At 43.3% G+C, this 17,647-nt stretch overlaps 1 protein-coding gene across 1 annotated transcript in view; it reads left to right on the top strand.

The window, feature by feature from the left end:
- xpr1a (xenotropic and polytropic retrovirus receptor 1a) overlaps positions 1 to 17,647 on the top strand; it is a 70,690-nt gene that overhangs the window by 48,312 nt on the left and 4,731 nt on the right. The window contains exons 4-13 of the mRNA XM_034584031.1: positions 3,653 to 3,873; positions 4,050 to 4,199; positions 4,290 to 4,373; positions 5,258 to 5,339; positions 5,426 to 5,613; positions 5,798 to 5,977; positions 8,617 to 8,785; positions 9,712 to 9,912; positions 17,157 to 17,323; positions 17,475 to 17,614. Of these exons, the coding sequence (XP_034439922.1) occupies positions 3,653 to 3,873; positions 4,050 to 4,199; positions 4,290 to 4,373; positions 5,258 to 5,339; positions 5,426 to 5,613; positions 5,798 to 5,977; positions 8,617 to 8,785; positions 9,712 to 9,912; positions 17,157 to 17,323; positions 17,475 to 17,614 (1,582 nt within the window). The remainder of the gene's footprint in view (positions 1 to 3,652; positions 3,874 to 4,049; positions 4,200 to 4,289; positions 4,374 to 5,257; positions 5,340 to 5,425; positions 5,614 to 5,797; positions 5,978 to 8,616; positions 8,786 to 9,711; positions 9,913 to 17,156; positions 17,324 to 17,474; positions 17,615 to 17,647) is intronic.

Below are 17,647 nucleotides of genomic sequence, written 5' to 3' on the forward strand. Positions count from 1 at the left end.
CTGCGATATATTCTGGTATTCTGCCCTCTGCTCATGAACTTCAGCTCCAGGGGGTAGTTTGTGTATCCAAGGAGAGGCAGTGCTTCCTCTAGAGGCCGTCTCTGTAACTGCAGGTTCTACAGGTCAACAGAGGGCCAAGGCTGACTGGCGAGATTGTTCCAGTTCATAATGATGGGACATATATTACTGTCGGGGAGGGTTGAGTGGAGCTGCAGATAAACAGGGCATGAATAATGGTGGACCTTGTTACAGGAGGTTGATTTACTGGAGTTCTGGAGTTTTTTTTACATTTTTTAATTTTTTGACAAATGTCAAACACTTACAGGCCGTGTCTTGTTTAGTACAGTCCTTCATCGCCCTCCATCCTCCATGTCCTTTGAGGGTTGCAAGGGGGAGCTGGAGCCAATCCCAGCTGACATTGGGTTAGAGGTGTACATCCTCAACTGGTCGCCAGCGTATCACAGAAGCAACCATTCTCACCAACAGTCAATTTATGCCTCTCACAGTGTAGGAATGGTGTGTGATAGAAAAAGTGCTGTGTATATAGAACTGTTCCATCAATGTCTAACTTGCACTGTAAAGCTTTGAGATGTCAGTGAAAGCGCTATATAAATCCAGTCATTTACCATTAACAGTATGTGCAGATTAGGCTATGATAAGAGAGTCAAATAGCCTCATAGTATAATGCAACATTAAAATCTTAAAAACTTTTTATAGTTTGGTGGGTTATTGGGTTTAGATCACTAATTATTTTGTGTTTATTTGATTCTGTAAACAGAACAAAACAATGACTTCACTGTCAGTTCTAATATATTCAATGCCTCCATGTGATATGTAATGTTGACAGCTTAGTGTTACAGTGAGTCATTGTCTCCTCAGCAGACCGGAGGAGGAAGGAGGTTAAATGTTGTGCATGAAAACATCAGTGTCTCCTTCCATGCGCTCAGGCGTCTTGTTTATCCTCCACACACGGGAGAGTGAAGCAGGACATTAGAGATGTTGTTGACAGGCTTTATCAGATGCCAGTTACTGTGTGTGTGTGTGTGTGTGTGTGTGTGTGTGTGTGGTCTGAAAATGCTGGGTAGGTTTTTGAGAGAGAACACAAGCAGAGATGGAAATAAATCGTGCTCTGACTTCACATGAGACATTCGCCTCCACGCAGCTTTTTCCATCCGTACAGTATCTCCCTGTGAAAGGGGTCGCCGACCTCTCGAAGCCACTCTGCTGCGCTGCGCTGTTGGACAACACTTTCATCATCGCAGGTTAAACACACACCGAGCAGAAGTTTTTGCAAACCTCTGCTTCGACAACATATCCTTTCACCCTCGCTGTTACTGAAAGTTGAGAAGAAGAACAACAGGTTCTTTAAAATCCTCCATTAAACCCACATCAGCGAAAACCAACACCTGTCTCTTTCAGGTTCATTAACCCCACACAGGCAACCTGTCCGGGCCTCGTCCTCTGCTGTGAAGTGACGCTGCTCTCCCACACTCTCAGATTTAATCTAAATTTGTCGGTGGTCTTGACTTTCTCACGCTGCTCCTGCTGTTGTTTTGACAGACAAGATGAGTCCATAGAGGGATTCTGGTGAATTTACATGTCAAAAGAAAAGCAATGGCGTTCCTGTGAGGCAGATAGTGTGATATCTGGAAATATGTGTGTGTGTGGGTATGTGCGCTCAAGCAGTGACAAAGTGTGAAAGTCACCGGTGAGCCCTCCACATCACCACTCCTGGTTTTCTCCGTTTATGACACCGGAGTCTCTTTTCCTCCAGACTGTCGGTGTAGGAAGCTTCAGGACAAATCAGATTTGCTGTTATATACAGAACTGCAAGGAAATATCAGCCTGAATAATGTGACTCCAGGTCTGTTTGTTTAATGGTTTCTACTCCAGCTGGATAAGATCTTGCAAGTCACTGCAAGTGCAGATGTGACTTGCAAGATTCTCGTAAATATACTAAACAAGAATAAGATAACTCTTTTGAAATAAACATTACATACACATGCACATTGTGTTTTTAAGGAATGATCACACCGACTTAATCCTCTTAGAAGACTCCGTGTCCTTGGTTAGCAGATGTTAGAACTTGTGTACAAATGTCTTGTTGAGTGTTTTAACTTTTCATCTTCCTGCTGCACATCCAAGAACAAACTTTCCAGGGTTGTGTTTCAAGGCCGAGCAAAATAGTCAGCAAACCCCAAAAGCTGTTGACCCAACTCTTCGCAGAGACAACAAGGTAGTGAGGAGGAAACTGACAGATAGCTTCTGCCAGTTTGAGCCTGTGAGTTATGGGAGGCGCTATAGAGCCCCGTTGGTAACTGAAAATTGATCGAAGTGGCATAAGTATTCTGAACAGATGACAAGAACTCTTATTGTGTGCGATACAACCTTGTGTATGTGACTGTTTTACTAACTGTCCATTGTTGTTATATGTTGTTGCTTGTTGTTATGGTTGTCTGTCTTCATGTTGTTACTCATTTAGGTTCAAGTTATATTCTATTCTATTCTATTCTACAGGGGGGTTATACTACCTGGTTTAATCTGTGTAACTGGGGGGGTGTGCAGCCTCTAAGTCCAAAGACTGATGGCCTCATAAATATCAGCCACTGTATGGTAGTTCTATTTGGACTTTAACACCTGTATTGCAAAGTATCGGAACATCTGTAATTGTGTTTTTACAAAGAGTTTCATCTCAAGAGCTTCATATTAAAGCACTTAACAATAAGAACAGGAAATGAGGGACAGGACAATGCAGTGTGAAAGGAAACATGGGCTTCAGTCGTAAATGAGCTGAGCTTGGTGATTGGTTTAAAAAAAGTAAATGTAGTGGAACAATGAGGGTTAATCTCTGTCAGACAAGGCAGGAAGTACGAGAGAAGTTAATGGAATGCAGGTTACCGCCCAGGCCCTGCTCTTCTCCCTCTCTGTCACTCACGGTGGTTGTATTAACCTATGTCTGACCTGCATAATGGCTCCTCATTTCGAGTCAGCCTGATAGTCGCCATGTTTCTGCTTCTTGGAACAAACTCAAGGAGTGGAGACAAGGGGGAGAGGAGAGGAGAGGAGAGGAGAGGAAAAACCTTTTTTTTAAGTCGTCACCTTTGTTCGTATAGCTCATTACAGAAACATGTCCTCTACCAAGATCATTGATGTCAAACTGAAGACTTGACATCTCTCTCCAGCATTTCGTCAGAAAAGAGTCCTCAGGCGTAATAGTTAGATTTCCAAAAAACATGTCTAACAGAGGGACGGACTGTTGCATTAACTATTTACAGTAATATTTAATCTTTATCGCTGATGTTCTAACTTTCAAATTCTTTTTTTGTCCTATATGTTGCTCTTAGAAAATAATGTTATTAAATATTATTAAGGGGGTTAGGGTTAGGGTTGAATCAAACTGAACTGTATTCATCATTACTGTCAATACATAAAATCACTGGGGTACTGACTACAATTAATATAACTACTGAGTAAGAATAGTAATTTAGATTTCCAGGGGTTCAAAGAAGGCGTCAGTTGCACAGCTCACAAGCGTGGATATTTGCATTATCAAAACATGCACTAGCGCATATGCTAAATGTTTCCCTCTATTACAAAGAAATAAAAAACCTAAAAGCTCCCATCACCCATATTCCTGTCTTGTTCTCTGTAGAAAAACTCGCTGAAGCCCAGAGACGTTCTGCCACGCTGCAGAATGAGCTCCAGTCGTCACTGGACGCTCAGCGCGAGAGCAACGCGCCGCCCGGCCTTCGCAAGCGCAAGACCATGTTCCACCTGTCGCAGGAGGAGCGCTGCAAACACCACAACATCAAGGACCTGAAGTTAGCCTTCAGCGAGTTCTACCTCAGCCTCATCCTGCTCCAGAACTACCAGGTTACACACACACACACACACATACACACACACACACACACATGCACACACTTTTACTGCATCATTACGCTAGCAACTGGCAGACAATAAAAATATATAATTTGATTTGTCCTAACTTAACTTCAAACGGATTGATAATTTCATACTCGCTTGTGTTTCCTTGTTGCCGTCCACAGAACCTGAACTTCACTGGTTTCCGTAAGATCCTGAAGAAACATGACAAGGTTCTGGACACTCCTCGCGGCGCAGACTGGCGTGTGGTTCATGTGGAGGTGGCGCCTTTCTACACCTGCAAAAAGATCACACAGCTCATTTCTGAGACAGAGGTAAACACACACACACTATAATACAATGATTCTGGTGGACAACTAAACACAGAACACTGAAAGCTTGTGTTTTGTGGTCTGTGTGTCCAGACTCTTGTCACCACAGAGCTGGAGGGAGGAGATCGTCAGAGGGCCATGAAGAGACTGAGAGTTCCTCCACTGGGGGCAGCTCAGGTGAGACATTGCTGATTAGATGTCTCTGTGTGACGTCTCTGTGTGTCCCTGATTTGTTCCTCTCAAGACTGAACCTTAGCCACTAAAAGCAAAGTCTACTTACAGCCGACAGTACCAGTCTGCACTGCAGAGGAGGGAAGAGTTCAGTCACATCAAAAGCTTTTTCCTCTTCAGTTTATGTTATTTGATTTATTTTCAAAGGCGGCCATGAAACCAGACGTACAACTTATATAACATAAAACTGATAAAATGGCAATATAATAATTTATCTAAGAATATATACATATATTTTTCCACCACAAACTTCCATTTTAACTCAAAGATGAAGTGATGAATATTTGGTCTTCGTCGTATTATAGGAGTGTGAATAGATGTAAACTGGAACTTGAATGATTGTGGTGGCGTACACTTATAAGGCCACAATTCATGTTGCCGATGAACACTGGTCAAAAACAAACCGTGAGAAGCTCGTCCTGAGACAGGAAAGAAGATGGGAAAAGACAAAGTGAGAGAAACCACGAGAGCTTTCAGCATTGATTTTGTAAGTGCAGCTCCATTGTCCACAGGATATCTTTCTGAAATAACAGAGGCCGGTGGCACTTTACCCTCATATGTTATATCTACTGTTATTACTGCATTAATTACTGTCAGGCCTGACTTGAATTGTGCTCTGTGACTATTGATCTCTGCATTTCCAATGTCCCCTGCAGACATGTGTAAAACAAGTGTATTGAAGCAGGTGAAAGGAGCCAAAATGGCAAAATGCAATTTATAGGTCAAGTTTTATCTGTAGTTTGAGAATGACTTGATTCTACGTGCATATACATATTCAGTTTTTTTAGGTTTCTGTATTAATTATGTTTTTCTGTATTTTTCTTCCTCAGCCTGCTTTGGCGTGGACAACCTTCCGTGTGGGTCTCTATTGCGGCTTCTTTATCATTCTTGCCATCGCCTTTGTTCTCACCGGTGAGTCACACAAACATTTTAATTCACACAGTCAAAGCTATCCTGTTTGATATTCCAAAACGAGACAATCCGCTGTCTTTTATCAGGTGCTGTGTTCATCCGCTACGAGAACGTGTGGCCTCTGGTGCGGATCTATCGGGGCGGTTTCCTGTTGATCCAGTTCCTCTTCCTGTTGGGCATTAACACTTACGGATGGAGGCAGGCCGGAGTCAACCATGTTCTCATCTTCGAGATCAATCCCCGCAACAACCTGTCACACCAACACCTGTTTGAGGTCAGAATGAAGAACTAAATGGAAACGGTTATCAGAAAGATTCACATATTTTCGGTGTAATGAAGAAGAAGAACTTGGTCTTCAGATTGATAATCATGCTTTTGTTTCAGTTGTACTCTAGGGATAACAAAACAGAGCTTCCTGTAAATGCCTCTCTCTCCTGTTTCCTCTCTCTGTGCTACAGATCGCTGGTTTCATGGGTGTGTTGTGGTGTCTCAGCATCCTCTCCTGTCTCTACTCAGAGTTCACCTACCTCCCCATGCAGATCAACCCTCTCATCCTTTATGGCTTCATGGTGCTTTTCCTCATCAACCCGTTCAAGACCGGCTACTACAAATCACGTTTCTGGCTCCTCAAGCTGCTGGTCAGTCCACACATTCATCTAGTGAAGTTTGTTCTGTGTGGAAGAATTACATTTAAACCTTGGTGTCTGATCATCAAAAGAGAATCTGAAAACATGTCCAAACAGTCATTGTTCACAGATCCACACAGGCTTCTGTTGCTGTGAGTCTGTATGTGATATGTGAGCTGACTATTAAATATGACATTAGAACAAAAGTAACTTGGCTTGTGGCAAAAAGTGCAAGATTGAGGTTTAATGTGAAATTTTAATTTGTATTCCAAATGGTTGTAGTTTGCATGCACACAAAACCAAACATCAGGATATTCTAATCTTAACCAAAATCCCATTTTTGAGCTTTAAATGCCCAGAAAATTGAGAGAATTCATAACCAAATATATTTTTAGAAATATCATTCCTGAATTTTTGGCCATTGCTATGATAAGACTTTTATTCAGGCATACAAATACGCTGAGTCTTGTCTAGATAAGGTGTAATTGTATTTACCTGTAGTTTTGACTGGCCTTCTTATCTGTGTGTAAATACACCTTGTGAGGTTATCTTCTTAGTGCTGGTTTATTTTTATTTTGGCAGTACGTTTCTAAACCGACACAAAATGTTGCAGGAAGCGAATTAAATATGAGTTATTGAGAGCTATTAGAGTTTTTATAGTAGTGCATTTTGTGGCATATTTTTCTGCTGACACAATTTGGTATGCAGTGTGTGTGTGTGCATGCGTGTGTGTGTGTGTCTCACATGATGAATGCATGTATGATTCAGATATCAATCTCTTGTGAAAAAAATCCTACTATGTTTCTCTGTTCTTTGTCTAAGCCACGCTATCAGCCTGCAGGAGAGAGGGTGGTGTGTGTGTGTGTGTGTGTGTGTGTGTGTGTGTGTGTGTGTGTGTGTGTGTGTGTGTGTGTGTGTGTGTGTGTGTGTGTGTGTGTGTGTGTGTGTGTGTGTGTGTGTGTGTGTGTGTGCGCATGCATGTGCGTCTATGTGGTCTAGTTATTACTCATGTTGTGGGGACCTAAATGTGTTTACTTGTTTACTTCCTTTCTGGGGACAAGAAGTCCCCATAATGTGAATCAATACATTTTAAGGTGAAGACATGTTTTAAGGTTCGGTTTAGATTAAGGTAAGGGTAAACTAAACATGACTACAGACGCACACACACCCACACACACACACAACCTACCAACAAGTACCCAGTCAAACTAATGTAATCCCAGAGTTTTATTATGTTATCAAATATAATTATATTATTACTGCTTTATTTTGTGTTATTTTAAATAAATAAATTACTGTAAAATGATAATGTGTGTATGCGTGCATGTGTGTTAGATTCTGTGTGTGTGTGTGTGTGTGTGTGTGTGTGTGTGTGTGTGTGTGGAGGGGGATGTAGTGAAACAGAGGGCAGCAGGGTCGGAGGATAATAGAATGCAGCCGTGTCTCTGGGGAAGTGGAGGCTGTGACTGTGCAATCATTACTGGCATAGATCTATCAGTATGTTGATGCCCTGAGCGCCTCTGTCCCTCCTCCTCCTCCTCTTCTTCCTCCTCCTCTCCTCACAATCCACTTCTCCTCCTCCCTCCCTCCCTCCCTCCCTCAGTAGCAGCGGCAGACCCCCTGCTCATATTTTTGTCCTTCACAGCTCCCTCATCATCAGCACCTCAGCCCCTCCTTCACTGTGCGACTCTAGAATCAGCCTCCGTCTCGAACGGCCCAAGACAATCAACAGAAGTAGATCCGATATGAGCTGCTTTTCATGATTGTCAGAAAAAATAACCATCAAGGAATATGCATTGAGTGATTGAGAAGAAGAAATGATTTGACAAACGATCCTGTTTTCTTCCGAGCAGTGCTATAAAATGTTCCCATGCTCCGTGTGCTAATTCTCTCTGACAATAAACACCAGACAAAATTTTTCATTATGGGACAAACTGCAGAGCGAGCGCCTGGATTACATTGTGTTTGCTCAAGAAATGAAAACCTAACCACCTGAGTGCAGCTGGCTTAGCGCCGAGACATCCACACAGATCAATACGCCCTGTGATTGACAGGTTAAGAGAAATGTGCGATGAGCTGACGTGCAAAAAAAAAGGGGAGATCAATATTTGACATTTGCAGTGGAGGTAGAGTGTGTGTAGGTTTTCCGTCTGAAACGTGGAGAGCGGCGCTCAGTCGCCCCTGAATGTCACACGCAGCCTGAGGGGTAAATGGAAAGAGCTGAGCGCGGATGTATCATTTTACAAACTGAGCTCCTGCCAAAAGTCATATCCCAAATGCCAAGCCCACAGAGGCCAGGGCCGCCAGACCGGGTCTTCATGTGCTTGTGTTGTACAAGAACACGCAGACGTACACAATGAGTGAGTCATTAGTGTCCTGTGGTGAGCTGATAAGGAAGTGTGGAGGCTGTATCCCCTTTGTGTGTTACACATCGTTAGTGGAGGATGTTCCCTGCTCGTACACTAATTAATTGTTGACTAGTTCAAGTCACGGTGTCAGGATAGGCTTTTTCAAATTCTCTTCCTCATTTTTATCACTGAGTTTATGTTGAATTTTATGAAATAGATCTTTTTGTTTACTAAATCAGTGCCAGTCAATGGTTTACCTCCACCTTTGTTTCTCATATCTGTACCTTCCTTGTCTGTTTCCAGTTCCGCGTGTTCACGGCGCCGTTTCACCGCGTGGAGTTTGCAGACTTCTGGTTGGCTGATCAGCTGAACTCTCTGGTGTTTGTCCTGATGGACCTGGAGTATCTCGTCTGCTTCTACATCTTTGAGCTGCAGTGGAGCAACAGCAAGGGTCTGCTGCCCACGTTGAAAGGTGGGACGATAAGTTCATACTCACTGTGGCTTTATATTAAACTTCATGTCTTCTGCACATGTGTCTGTTGTTTCTCTTCGTCCCCGTTAGAAAACATTAACTGCAAATGGTTGAACACTGTTGTTTAGAATCTAAATATCTATGTTGAATCCACTTGTCATGCTTAATATTCTGTCAATAACAGCAAAATGACCCAAACAATGTTGATCTTGACTTAATGTTGTGTATATGTACTTCTTTCTGTACTGGAAGTTTGTAGTCTCCTGTATCCACCTACATACATAAACCACATCTGTTTGCAACTAGATAGATAGATAAATGTACTTTATTGATCCCAAATTGGGAAATTATTAATAACTAAACTAATAACTATACACTTATTCTCAGGGGATTGTAGAAATTGACGATGTAGAAAACCTTACAATGTAACAGGCCTAACTGAAATAGAAATGCTCTGGTGATAAAGTAGTATGACAAATTGTAACACAAACCACCTAACATCCTAAAATGCAAACATTACAAATAAATGGTAAAAACAATAGATATTTACAGTCTACATTAAATAGGTTCTTATGTTTGATGGCATTGATCATAGTATTTTTTCTTCAGCCGCTGCTTCTCATCACGACGTTGAGATGAAGACATAAATCCTTCAGTTTATGTGACATGTTGACAGTGTTTCCTGTCACGAGATATGATGTGAACAAGGTTTTAATAGCTGTCGGTCGACTACACCAGCAGTGACACCTCGGCCCTCACTCAGACAATTAACATGCCGCTAATGGAAGGGAAATGTGCAGCCACACACAGGTCACTGTGTGACTTTCATAATGATGAGATGTCCTGTGGGGGGGGGGGGGGGAGTACGGTGAATAACGAGAAGAGAGAGAGATTATAACGTCCTCTTTTCTTTTTTTTAATTCTAGATCCTAATGACAATATGTGCCACAGCTACTCGTACGGTCTGCGTGCCATCATCCAGTGCCTGCCGGCCTGGTTCCGCTTCATCCAGTGTCTGAGGCGCTACCGGGACACAAAGAGGGCCTTCCCTCACCTGGTGAATGCTGGGAAATATTCGACCACCTTCTTCGTCGTCACCTTTGCCGCGCTCTACGCCACACACAGAGGTAGGACACAGGACAGAAACTAGAATGGCACTCAGACAGTGCTTTAACAGTCCCCTTATGAAACCACATTTAAATTGACTAGATCTGGATTTTTATATGGATCTGCAACAAATTTCAAACAAACATCACAATGTTAAAGAAAGTGGAAAAAGAAATCTGATGTCCACTGATCCAGATCTACTCCACACTTGAATGGGTTCTTCCCTGACTTAATACTGAATCCTTGCACCAAGTTTCATGGTTGTCCATCCAGTAGTGTTTGCGTAATCCTGCTAACTAACAGGGAGATAAACACAGACGGTGGAGGTAGTAGCCTGGTGGAGCTAATAAGCCTGTTCATGAGCCTGTAGCCCATCTACAAACTAAAGCCACAATATCTTTGTGTTGTTGTTGTGTTGCTGGAGCAAAAGTCAACAACAACACAGGCTTTTGAAACCGTTGTATTAAGTCATGTGTGTTCTGAAAGCAGAGGTGACCTTGAGAGCAAATGCTAGGAGCTACAGCTTTGTGATGGAAAAGGCGAAGGTTTGACAAACACAAGCGTGGATACACAGGACAAGGTCCTGCTCACACAATGAGCCATTGAATCTGAGGCAGGAGGACAGGAGAAGTGGGGAAAGAGAATAAGAAATGCAACAAGAGAAAATGAGAAAAATGGAGGAAGAAAAATTTAAAGTCAAGTCACTTTCCCTCTGACAGCTTCACAATTAGCCTGCAATTATTCTGATTCAGAAGCTCTATCACAAAGCAGTTCATGTTCAAAGATGCCGCAGCAGGCAGGCAATAAAACATCCCTTCATCATTCAGCCTTCAGATATTCGTCCATGCAACTTGTTTCAAAGCCGTTTTCTTTTTCAGCCACTCATATTGAAACCCTTCTCAGATGCCAGTTTATATATTTATTTGCCAGTCAAATGCCAGAGATGAAACCTCATCTCCAACCTCTTAAACCGCTAAATGTTATTTCCCAGCTTGACTTTATTCCTTTCCGATATGAATTCAAATCAATGCGCCTGCTTCCGAAGCTGACCGCCGGTGATCTGATATTGAATGAACCAGGAAGACAGACACACACACACACAAACACACACACACACACACACACACACACACAGACAGACAGACAGACAGACAGACAGACGGAAGGACTTGTCTTTCCCTCCACAGCTCGGGAGGAAAGACGTCCATTAAACCGTATCCTCCTACCTCCTCTGGTCTGAAGCTCGCAGACTAATGGCCTCTCCTCATGTGTTATTCTGTATGAAGCTGTCTTTCATCCTGCATGATAATGGAGGCCGAGGCGATCATTGGTTAAGTGAAGGAGGATGGTGGGAGGAGACACACACACACACACACACACACACACACACACACACACACACACACACACACACACACACTAACACACTAACACACATCTGGATTATGAATGGATGGTCGAGGAAATTTCCTGTTGTGAAAGTATTTGAAGCATAAATTCTTTTTCTGGTCAATTTTAAAGCATTTGATGATTTAATACAGATACTGATGTCAGAATATCCTCGGTCTCAAATGGAAATGATGCTTAAACAGCCTCGGAATACAAAATACAACTATGAATAGTAGAAATACCACACTTTTTTTTCATATTCATATAAGGTCATCGTGAACTTAACTTTGACCACTGAAATCAAATCAATCAATCTTTGAGTCTGAGTGAATATTTCTCACAAGTTGAAAGGTTTTTTGTGGTCACAGTGACCTCGACCTCAAAATTCTAATCGGGTCGTCCTTGTGTCCACATGCAATTAAATTCTTTGTGGGTGTTCTCGATACATCATATTCACAACATCAGGAGGTCACCGTGACCTTGACCTTTGACCCTTGATGTTCAAAATCAAGTCAGTTCTTCTTTGACCGCAACGGAACATTTGGGCAAAATTTTAAGAAATTGCCTGTAGGCGTTCTCGAGATACCGGGTTCACAAGGCAAAGAATGTGCTTCGGGAAAGTCCCTGTGACCTTGACCTTTGACCACCCAATTCAAATCAGTTCAACTGAACATTTGGACCAAATTTAACAATATTCCCTCAAGCCGTTTGTGAGATATCGTTTTCACAAGAATGGGACGGGCTGACACCACAGAAACATAATGCTTCCGTCCACTGGCTGTCGTTGGCACTGAGGAATAAAAAGCCTTCACCACTGATACGCTCTATAGTCTGGGTGTGCACATGACAGATGATGCCCGGTCGTCCCTGCAATTCCCAGCATCTGCCAGAGTAGACGGCCCGGTAGGTGTCATGTTCCCACAGGTTCAGCTGTAAAAGGTGCCTGCAGTTTCAGTGAGTATCTGGCAGAGCTCCCAGTGAGTGCGGATGTGTCACCTTCATTGCTAACCCGATCACAGCGCTGATGGCTGCTGTGCGACCTCATCTCCCGGCCACCTCACTCCTTCCTGGAACTGCCCACTTTTAGCTCCGGGAATGCAAAATACTCCAAACCATAAATGCAAAGAGATAAATCACGAGCCTCCCCGTAGAACACTGCATGGTGTTCAGTGTCCGGGGCTTCCATTCGCAGATTTGAATCTGTTGAATTAGGAGCTACAGTCTCCTCTCTGTGCCAAAGAAAGTGCCAAACCTTTTTTTCTCTGCCAATCTGGGGTTTGAGGTTGAATCGTTTTTGCCGTGGTGCAGCCACTGCAGCAGATTTCTCCCCTCAGAGGGAAGTAGAGTTCAGTGCTGTGGGTAACTGATTGGACTCAGCTCACGCTCAGAGGCTTGTAGCGAGAGAGGAAGAGGAGAAGGAGGATTTCCTGGCTCAAGCAGAACCCTCGAACCCCGTAAGATACAGTGTGAGGCCTTCAAAAAATCAAGTAGATGCTTTACTCAGGATCAATACTGGCTCAGCTTTATGTACACTAGCAGGAGACTTATTGCTGTTTTAGATGCAGGGGAGTTAGAGGCCTAATGCTGATTGAAGCCCATGGGATTTATCTCGTGGACAGACTAAGACAGGAGAACAGGATATTGCATAGGCGAGAATAGCATGGGCATTTGATAGATAGAGAGACGTTGTTTGAAAGAGGATGTAGGAACATGCACGGACCAAATGAGAGATCAAGAATAGGGAAGCATTAAAAGATGTCTGTCAAGTCAGCACAAAGATCTGTGACATCAAACTCCAGCTACGATTAAATCAGACCAAATAGGAACGTTAGTCCTGCTGGTCTCTGTGAGAGGTCAGATGGGGTGGTGAGCGGAGGAAATGAATCTGCTGTGAAGGATCAGCAAATTCAGAGCTGATAGAGCACAGAGGGGGGAGGTAAAAGAGAAAGGATGGATGGAGAAAGAGAGTAACAGAGAAAACAAAAAGAGGATCAGCAGGAAAGGGATGGGGAGAGAAGAGGAGGGAAGAGGAGGGAAGAGGAGAGGAAACAAGAGGAACAGGAGAGGAGAGGAGAGGAGAGGAGAGGAGATGAGAGGAGAGGAGAGGAGAGGAGAGGAGAGGAGAGGAGAGGGTAATTACTGGCCCAGGGGCTGAACACATGTTTGCTGGACTCTGCTGGAATAGAGATGAGCCTGGAGCTGACAGCTTTTATAACTTCATTTCATGTACTGATCCTTCGGTCATTATCAGGAGAGGAATTGCAACACACACACACACACACACACACACACACACACACACACACACACCCACACACCCTCAGCTGAGCCCACACGTTTGCCAGCGAAGATAAAAGACGCCGCTCTGACTCAAATTTTCTTCTGCCTGCTTGAACTCCCCTTCGCCTCTGCTCAGCCCAAACTGACTCCTGCTGCAGCAGATCTGCTGCGTTTCCTCCACCTCACAGGTCTGAGCTGAGGATGACGTCACTCCTGATTTGACAATGTTCCAATTCGACAAGTCTGAAGTGTTGTTTATTTCGAGGGCTGGGGGGAGTGATGTCTGCAGTGCCAGTTTGTAAAACACCACAAAAGAATGCAGACAGATAGTGGCTGGACATTACTGTGTGTACAACTGGTTTAATGAGACACAACTAAGAAGAATTACACTACTACAGCTTTCACCACTGTTAATGCACAGAGCAGCCATCTGGGATTTTGAGGTCAGGGCATTGATAAAATATATGAGGTTAGTAATATATACGATTTTTGGATCTTTTCTCTAATTCTATTTAAGAGAAGTGGAGATTGGAAATGTCTCTTTTGTGAAAACTGCTGGTCCCCAGCTAGACGCTGCTTATGAGTAAATTCTAAACTAGAAGGGCGCTCTGAGTGCATACCTCATCCAAGAATAATTTCCATTAATGGCGCCTGTGTAATCTAATTTGTCCTGCCACAGTTTCATAATGAACCAAAGAAAATGTTAACACTTCCCATTATAAGAAGTGTGTTTAGCTTCGTCGCTGCATTGAAAAGCTGTGTGCAGCGCCATTTGCCACATGTTCGCTCGTTCACTTTTATCCATAAAGTCATTACCATCCATGCAGACAGTCACCTAATAGTCTCAGCTGCAGTTGTGGGTGTTCCTGCAAGTGGCGCGCAATGCTGTTCTCTCTCTCACGCAAGAACTTCTATAAGCACCCCAGCTATCACCGTACATCCAATTCATTCTGTGGGAAATCCTGAATTTGCTTATAATTTCAGATCTGCTCCAAACATTGAATGGGTTATTCTTTTGTTCATGTCAACCCATCCACAAAGCTTCAAGCAGTTAATCCTGCTAACTAACAAACAAACAAAGCCAGATGCAAACATAACCTTGTGGGTGCAGGTAATTGTTTCTGTTTGAAAAGTAGTAGAAGTATAAAGTAGCAGAACATGTACAATTACCTTAAAACTGTGCTGAAATGCAGTACCTGAGTAAAAGTACTTTCCACCACCGTCTTCAGCTGGGTGTTCTCCATCTGCAGAGTTCTTCTCGTTGACTGATTTAGTTGCCACCAGATGAGAAATGACTCTAAAAGCTGGAACTGATCGTTGTCATGGTAAACTTGTTTCCATCAGTGGGAACTGGGCCTGTTGCAAAGAAGCAGACAGATGAAGTGCTCTATCTTTAATAGTGTTTAACCTCTTGGGTTCCTGAGGACACCAGCTGTCTGTGTGTGTGTGTGTGTGTGTGTGTGTGTGTGTGTGTGTGTGTGTGTGTGTGTGTGTGTGTGTGTGTGATGGACTACTAAGCGATTGAGTGTGTGTGACAGGAGCCAGGGACCAGTGTCAGCCTCTAAGCATCCAATCAATGTCCACCTCGCCATGTTTAACCTCTGAATGCTTGGGTGGTTAACCAGCCTGGTGGGGAAAAAACACGTCAACCTTCCCAGCAGCTGAAGGGTTAAATACTTAAACTCTTTACGAGCAGAGAATCACATCAGTGGATATTTTCCAGCGAGAAGAGCCTATTGTCCGGGAGTGAGTTTAATCTACAGCTGGGGACTCTTAGTGTGGCCGTGGGGACTCCTTCCATCCCATAGCTCAGCCGGAGAAGACGCAAACGGCACAATGGATGCAGCAGTGAACAGAGCAGCCGCAGTAATTCTCTGATGGAAACGTCCCCCCGCTCTGCTCCCCCAGCGTCTCGTTGGCTGGGAGCAGGGAGAAGCTGTGACTATGACAAACAGTCAGCGGGTCTGGTCTCTGTCTGGTGGCTGCTTGTCTGTGTCTGTCTCAGACACTGTGTGAGGCCACCGGCTGCGGATTTATGGAGCTGGAGGAACAAGTGAATCACATCCATCAGTGATCCTGCGTGAACACACAGACGCTGCTGACCACGGCTTTTTACGCACGCTGACATTATACAGTGCATTAAACAAATGTACTGTATAATTAGCAAGTAGTTCTTATTATTATCCTTACAGCCAACATGATCCATGGTCTGCTGTTGTCATGTGATGTTAGAGAATGATCAAGTCCCTTAAGTATGAGGTGAGGAGGTAAACAGGATGTTATACTGAAGAGTCTAAAGACGTTAGAAGCAGACATTACCTTGTCGGGAAACCAGAGAGCCTGGAATGGATCTTCCTGTTAGTTACTCCTGAAAGACACCGGAAACAGCAATTGTTCATCAGAAGAAGAAATGGAAAAAGTGATGATCCACAGTTGAAAAGCGTTTACCACAACAAAACATATACTTTAGGTTGTGGCCTGTTTTTCAATCAGTAGCATTTCCTGAGCCAACAAAGTGCAAAGTGTTTGTTGGATTTTAGAAGTAGGTCACTGTGAAGCGGTCATATTATCTTCTCTATGTGCTTTCACAGAACAGAACTGGTTCAAATGCTGAATGAATCAATAGTTCTGCTTTGATTGGTCAATTAATGGATTATCAGAAAACTGTCATCAATTACTCACTGAAGTAATTTACTAAGAAAAAAAGTCTAATATTCTGTGGTTCCAATGCGAGGATTTTCTTCTTTCCTCTGTTTTATTTCATTGTGATATTTTATTTCTTCGGGTTCTGGGTTATTGATCATTCTGACATAAACTCTGAAATGAATCAATAAAAAAAAAAAAAACACACATAGCATAATATACACACAGAAATGTCCCTGTTTTAATGCTGAGACATGAGGTTGGATCACAGCCGATATCCCTCCCACTGTGAAGCTAAAACATCCCAGACACGAAAGCTGCCATCTTGTGTCAATGACACCATTAAGAGCCACAGTCTGCCAGAGGAAGGGACACACACTCAATCACTGAATCATGACATTTCACCCCGTTTTTATAGCATCAAATACCTATAGCATTATTCTAAATTAAAAACAAACTTAACAGAAACATGGACACTACAGGTAGTTGTTTTTGATTAGATTCCCTTTAAAAGGCCAGTAGGTGAAACCACAGTTACAGGTTGTGTCGCTGTAGTTGAGTCTCTAAAGCTCAGCTCACTACGTGAAGAAGCTGCAACATTTAATGTGTAATTTAATATTGTCAACGTGTGTTTGATGGAAGCTGTTATGATATAAGTGGGAATTAAATTCTTAATATGTAACATTTGCCCACTGCTCATTCAATAAGTCATAGCTCGTGTATTATTGACAGGAGAGCTCCCTCTAGTGGTGAAAGTATTAGTGGAAACGTTGCATTGATCAGCAAGGTGCCGGATTCTCTTGAACTTCATTTTAAAAATACAGATGCAGATATTTAGTTTTATTCCAGATGTGAAAACTGCATGAAAACGCATTTGGATCCAACTCAAAGAAAATAGACGAATAATGAATATGTCAATTGACCTCAGTTGTGTTTTTATGTGTATTTTCAGAACAAGGTCACACAGACGCCGACATGTTCTTCTACCTGCTGATCGTCTTCTCCACCATCAGCTCCCTCTACACAGTGATCTGGGATCTGAGGATGGACTGGGGTCTGTTCGACCGCGGCGCCGGAGAGAACACCTTCCTCAGGGAAGAAATCGTTTACCCCCATAAGGTGAGAGAGTCCGATAGAAGTCTGAAGGCACATCACACACACACACACACACACACACACACACACACACACACACACACACACACACACACACACACACACACACACAGGGTTACCCAAACTGAAACGAATCCCCTCTCTCCTCCCTCAGGCCTACTACTACTGTGCCATCATAGAAGACGTGATCCTGCGTTTTGCCTGGACGATCCAGATCTCTCTGACCACAACGACTAAGATCCACTCTGTGGGCGACATCGTAGCCACCGTGCTCGCTCCCCTCGAGGTCTTCAGGTGGGGGGTCATACGTTCTCTTTATCCCAAACA

This window comes from Hippoglossus hippoglossus, chromosome 4 (assembly GCF_009819705.1).
Source record: "Hippoglossus hippoglossus isolate fHipHip1 chromosome 4, fHipHip1.pri, whole genome shotgun sequence".
In the NCBI taxonomy this organism is placed as follows: domain Eukaryota; kingdom Metazoa; phylum Chordata; class Actinopteri; order Pleuronectiformes; family Pleuronectidae; genus Hippoglossus; species Hippoglossus hippoglossus.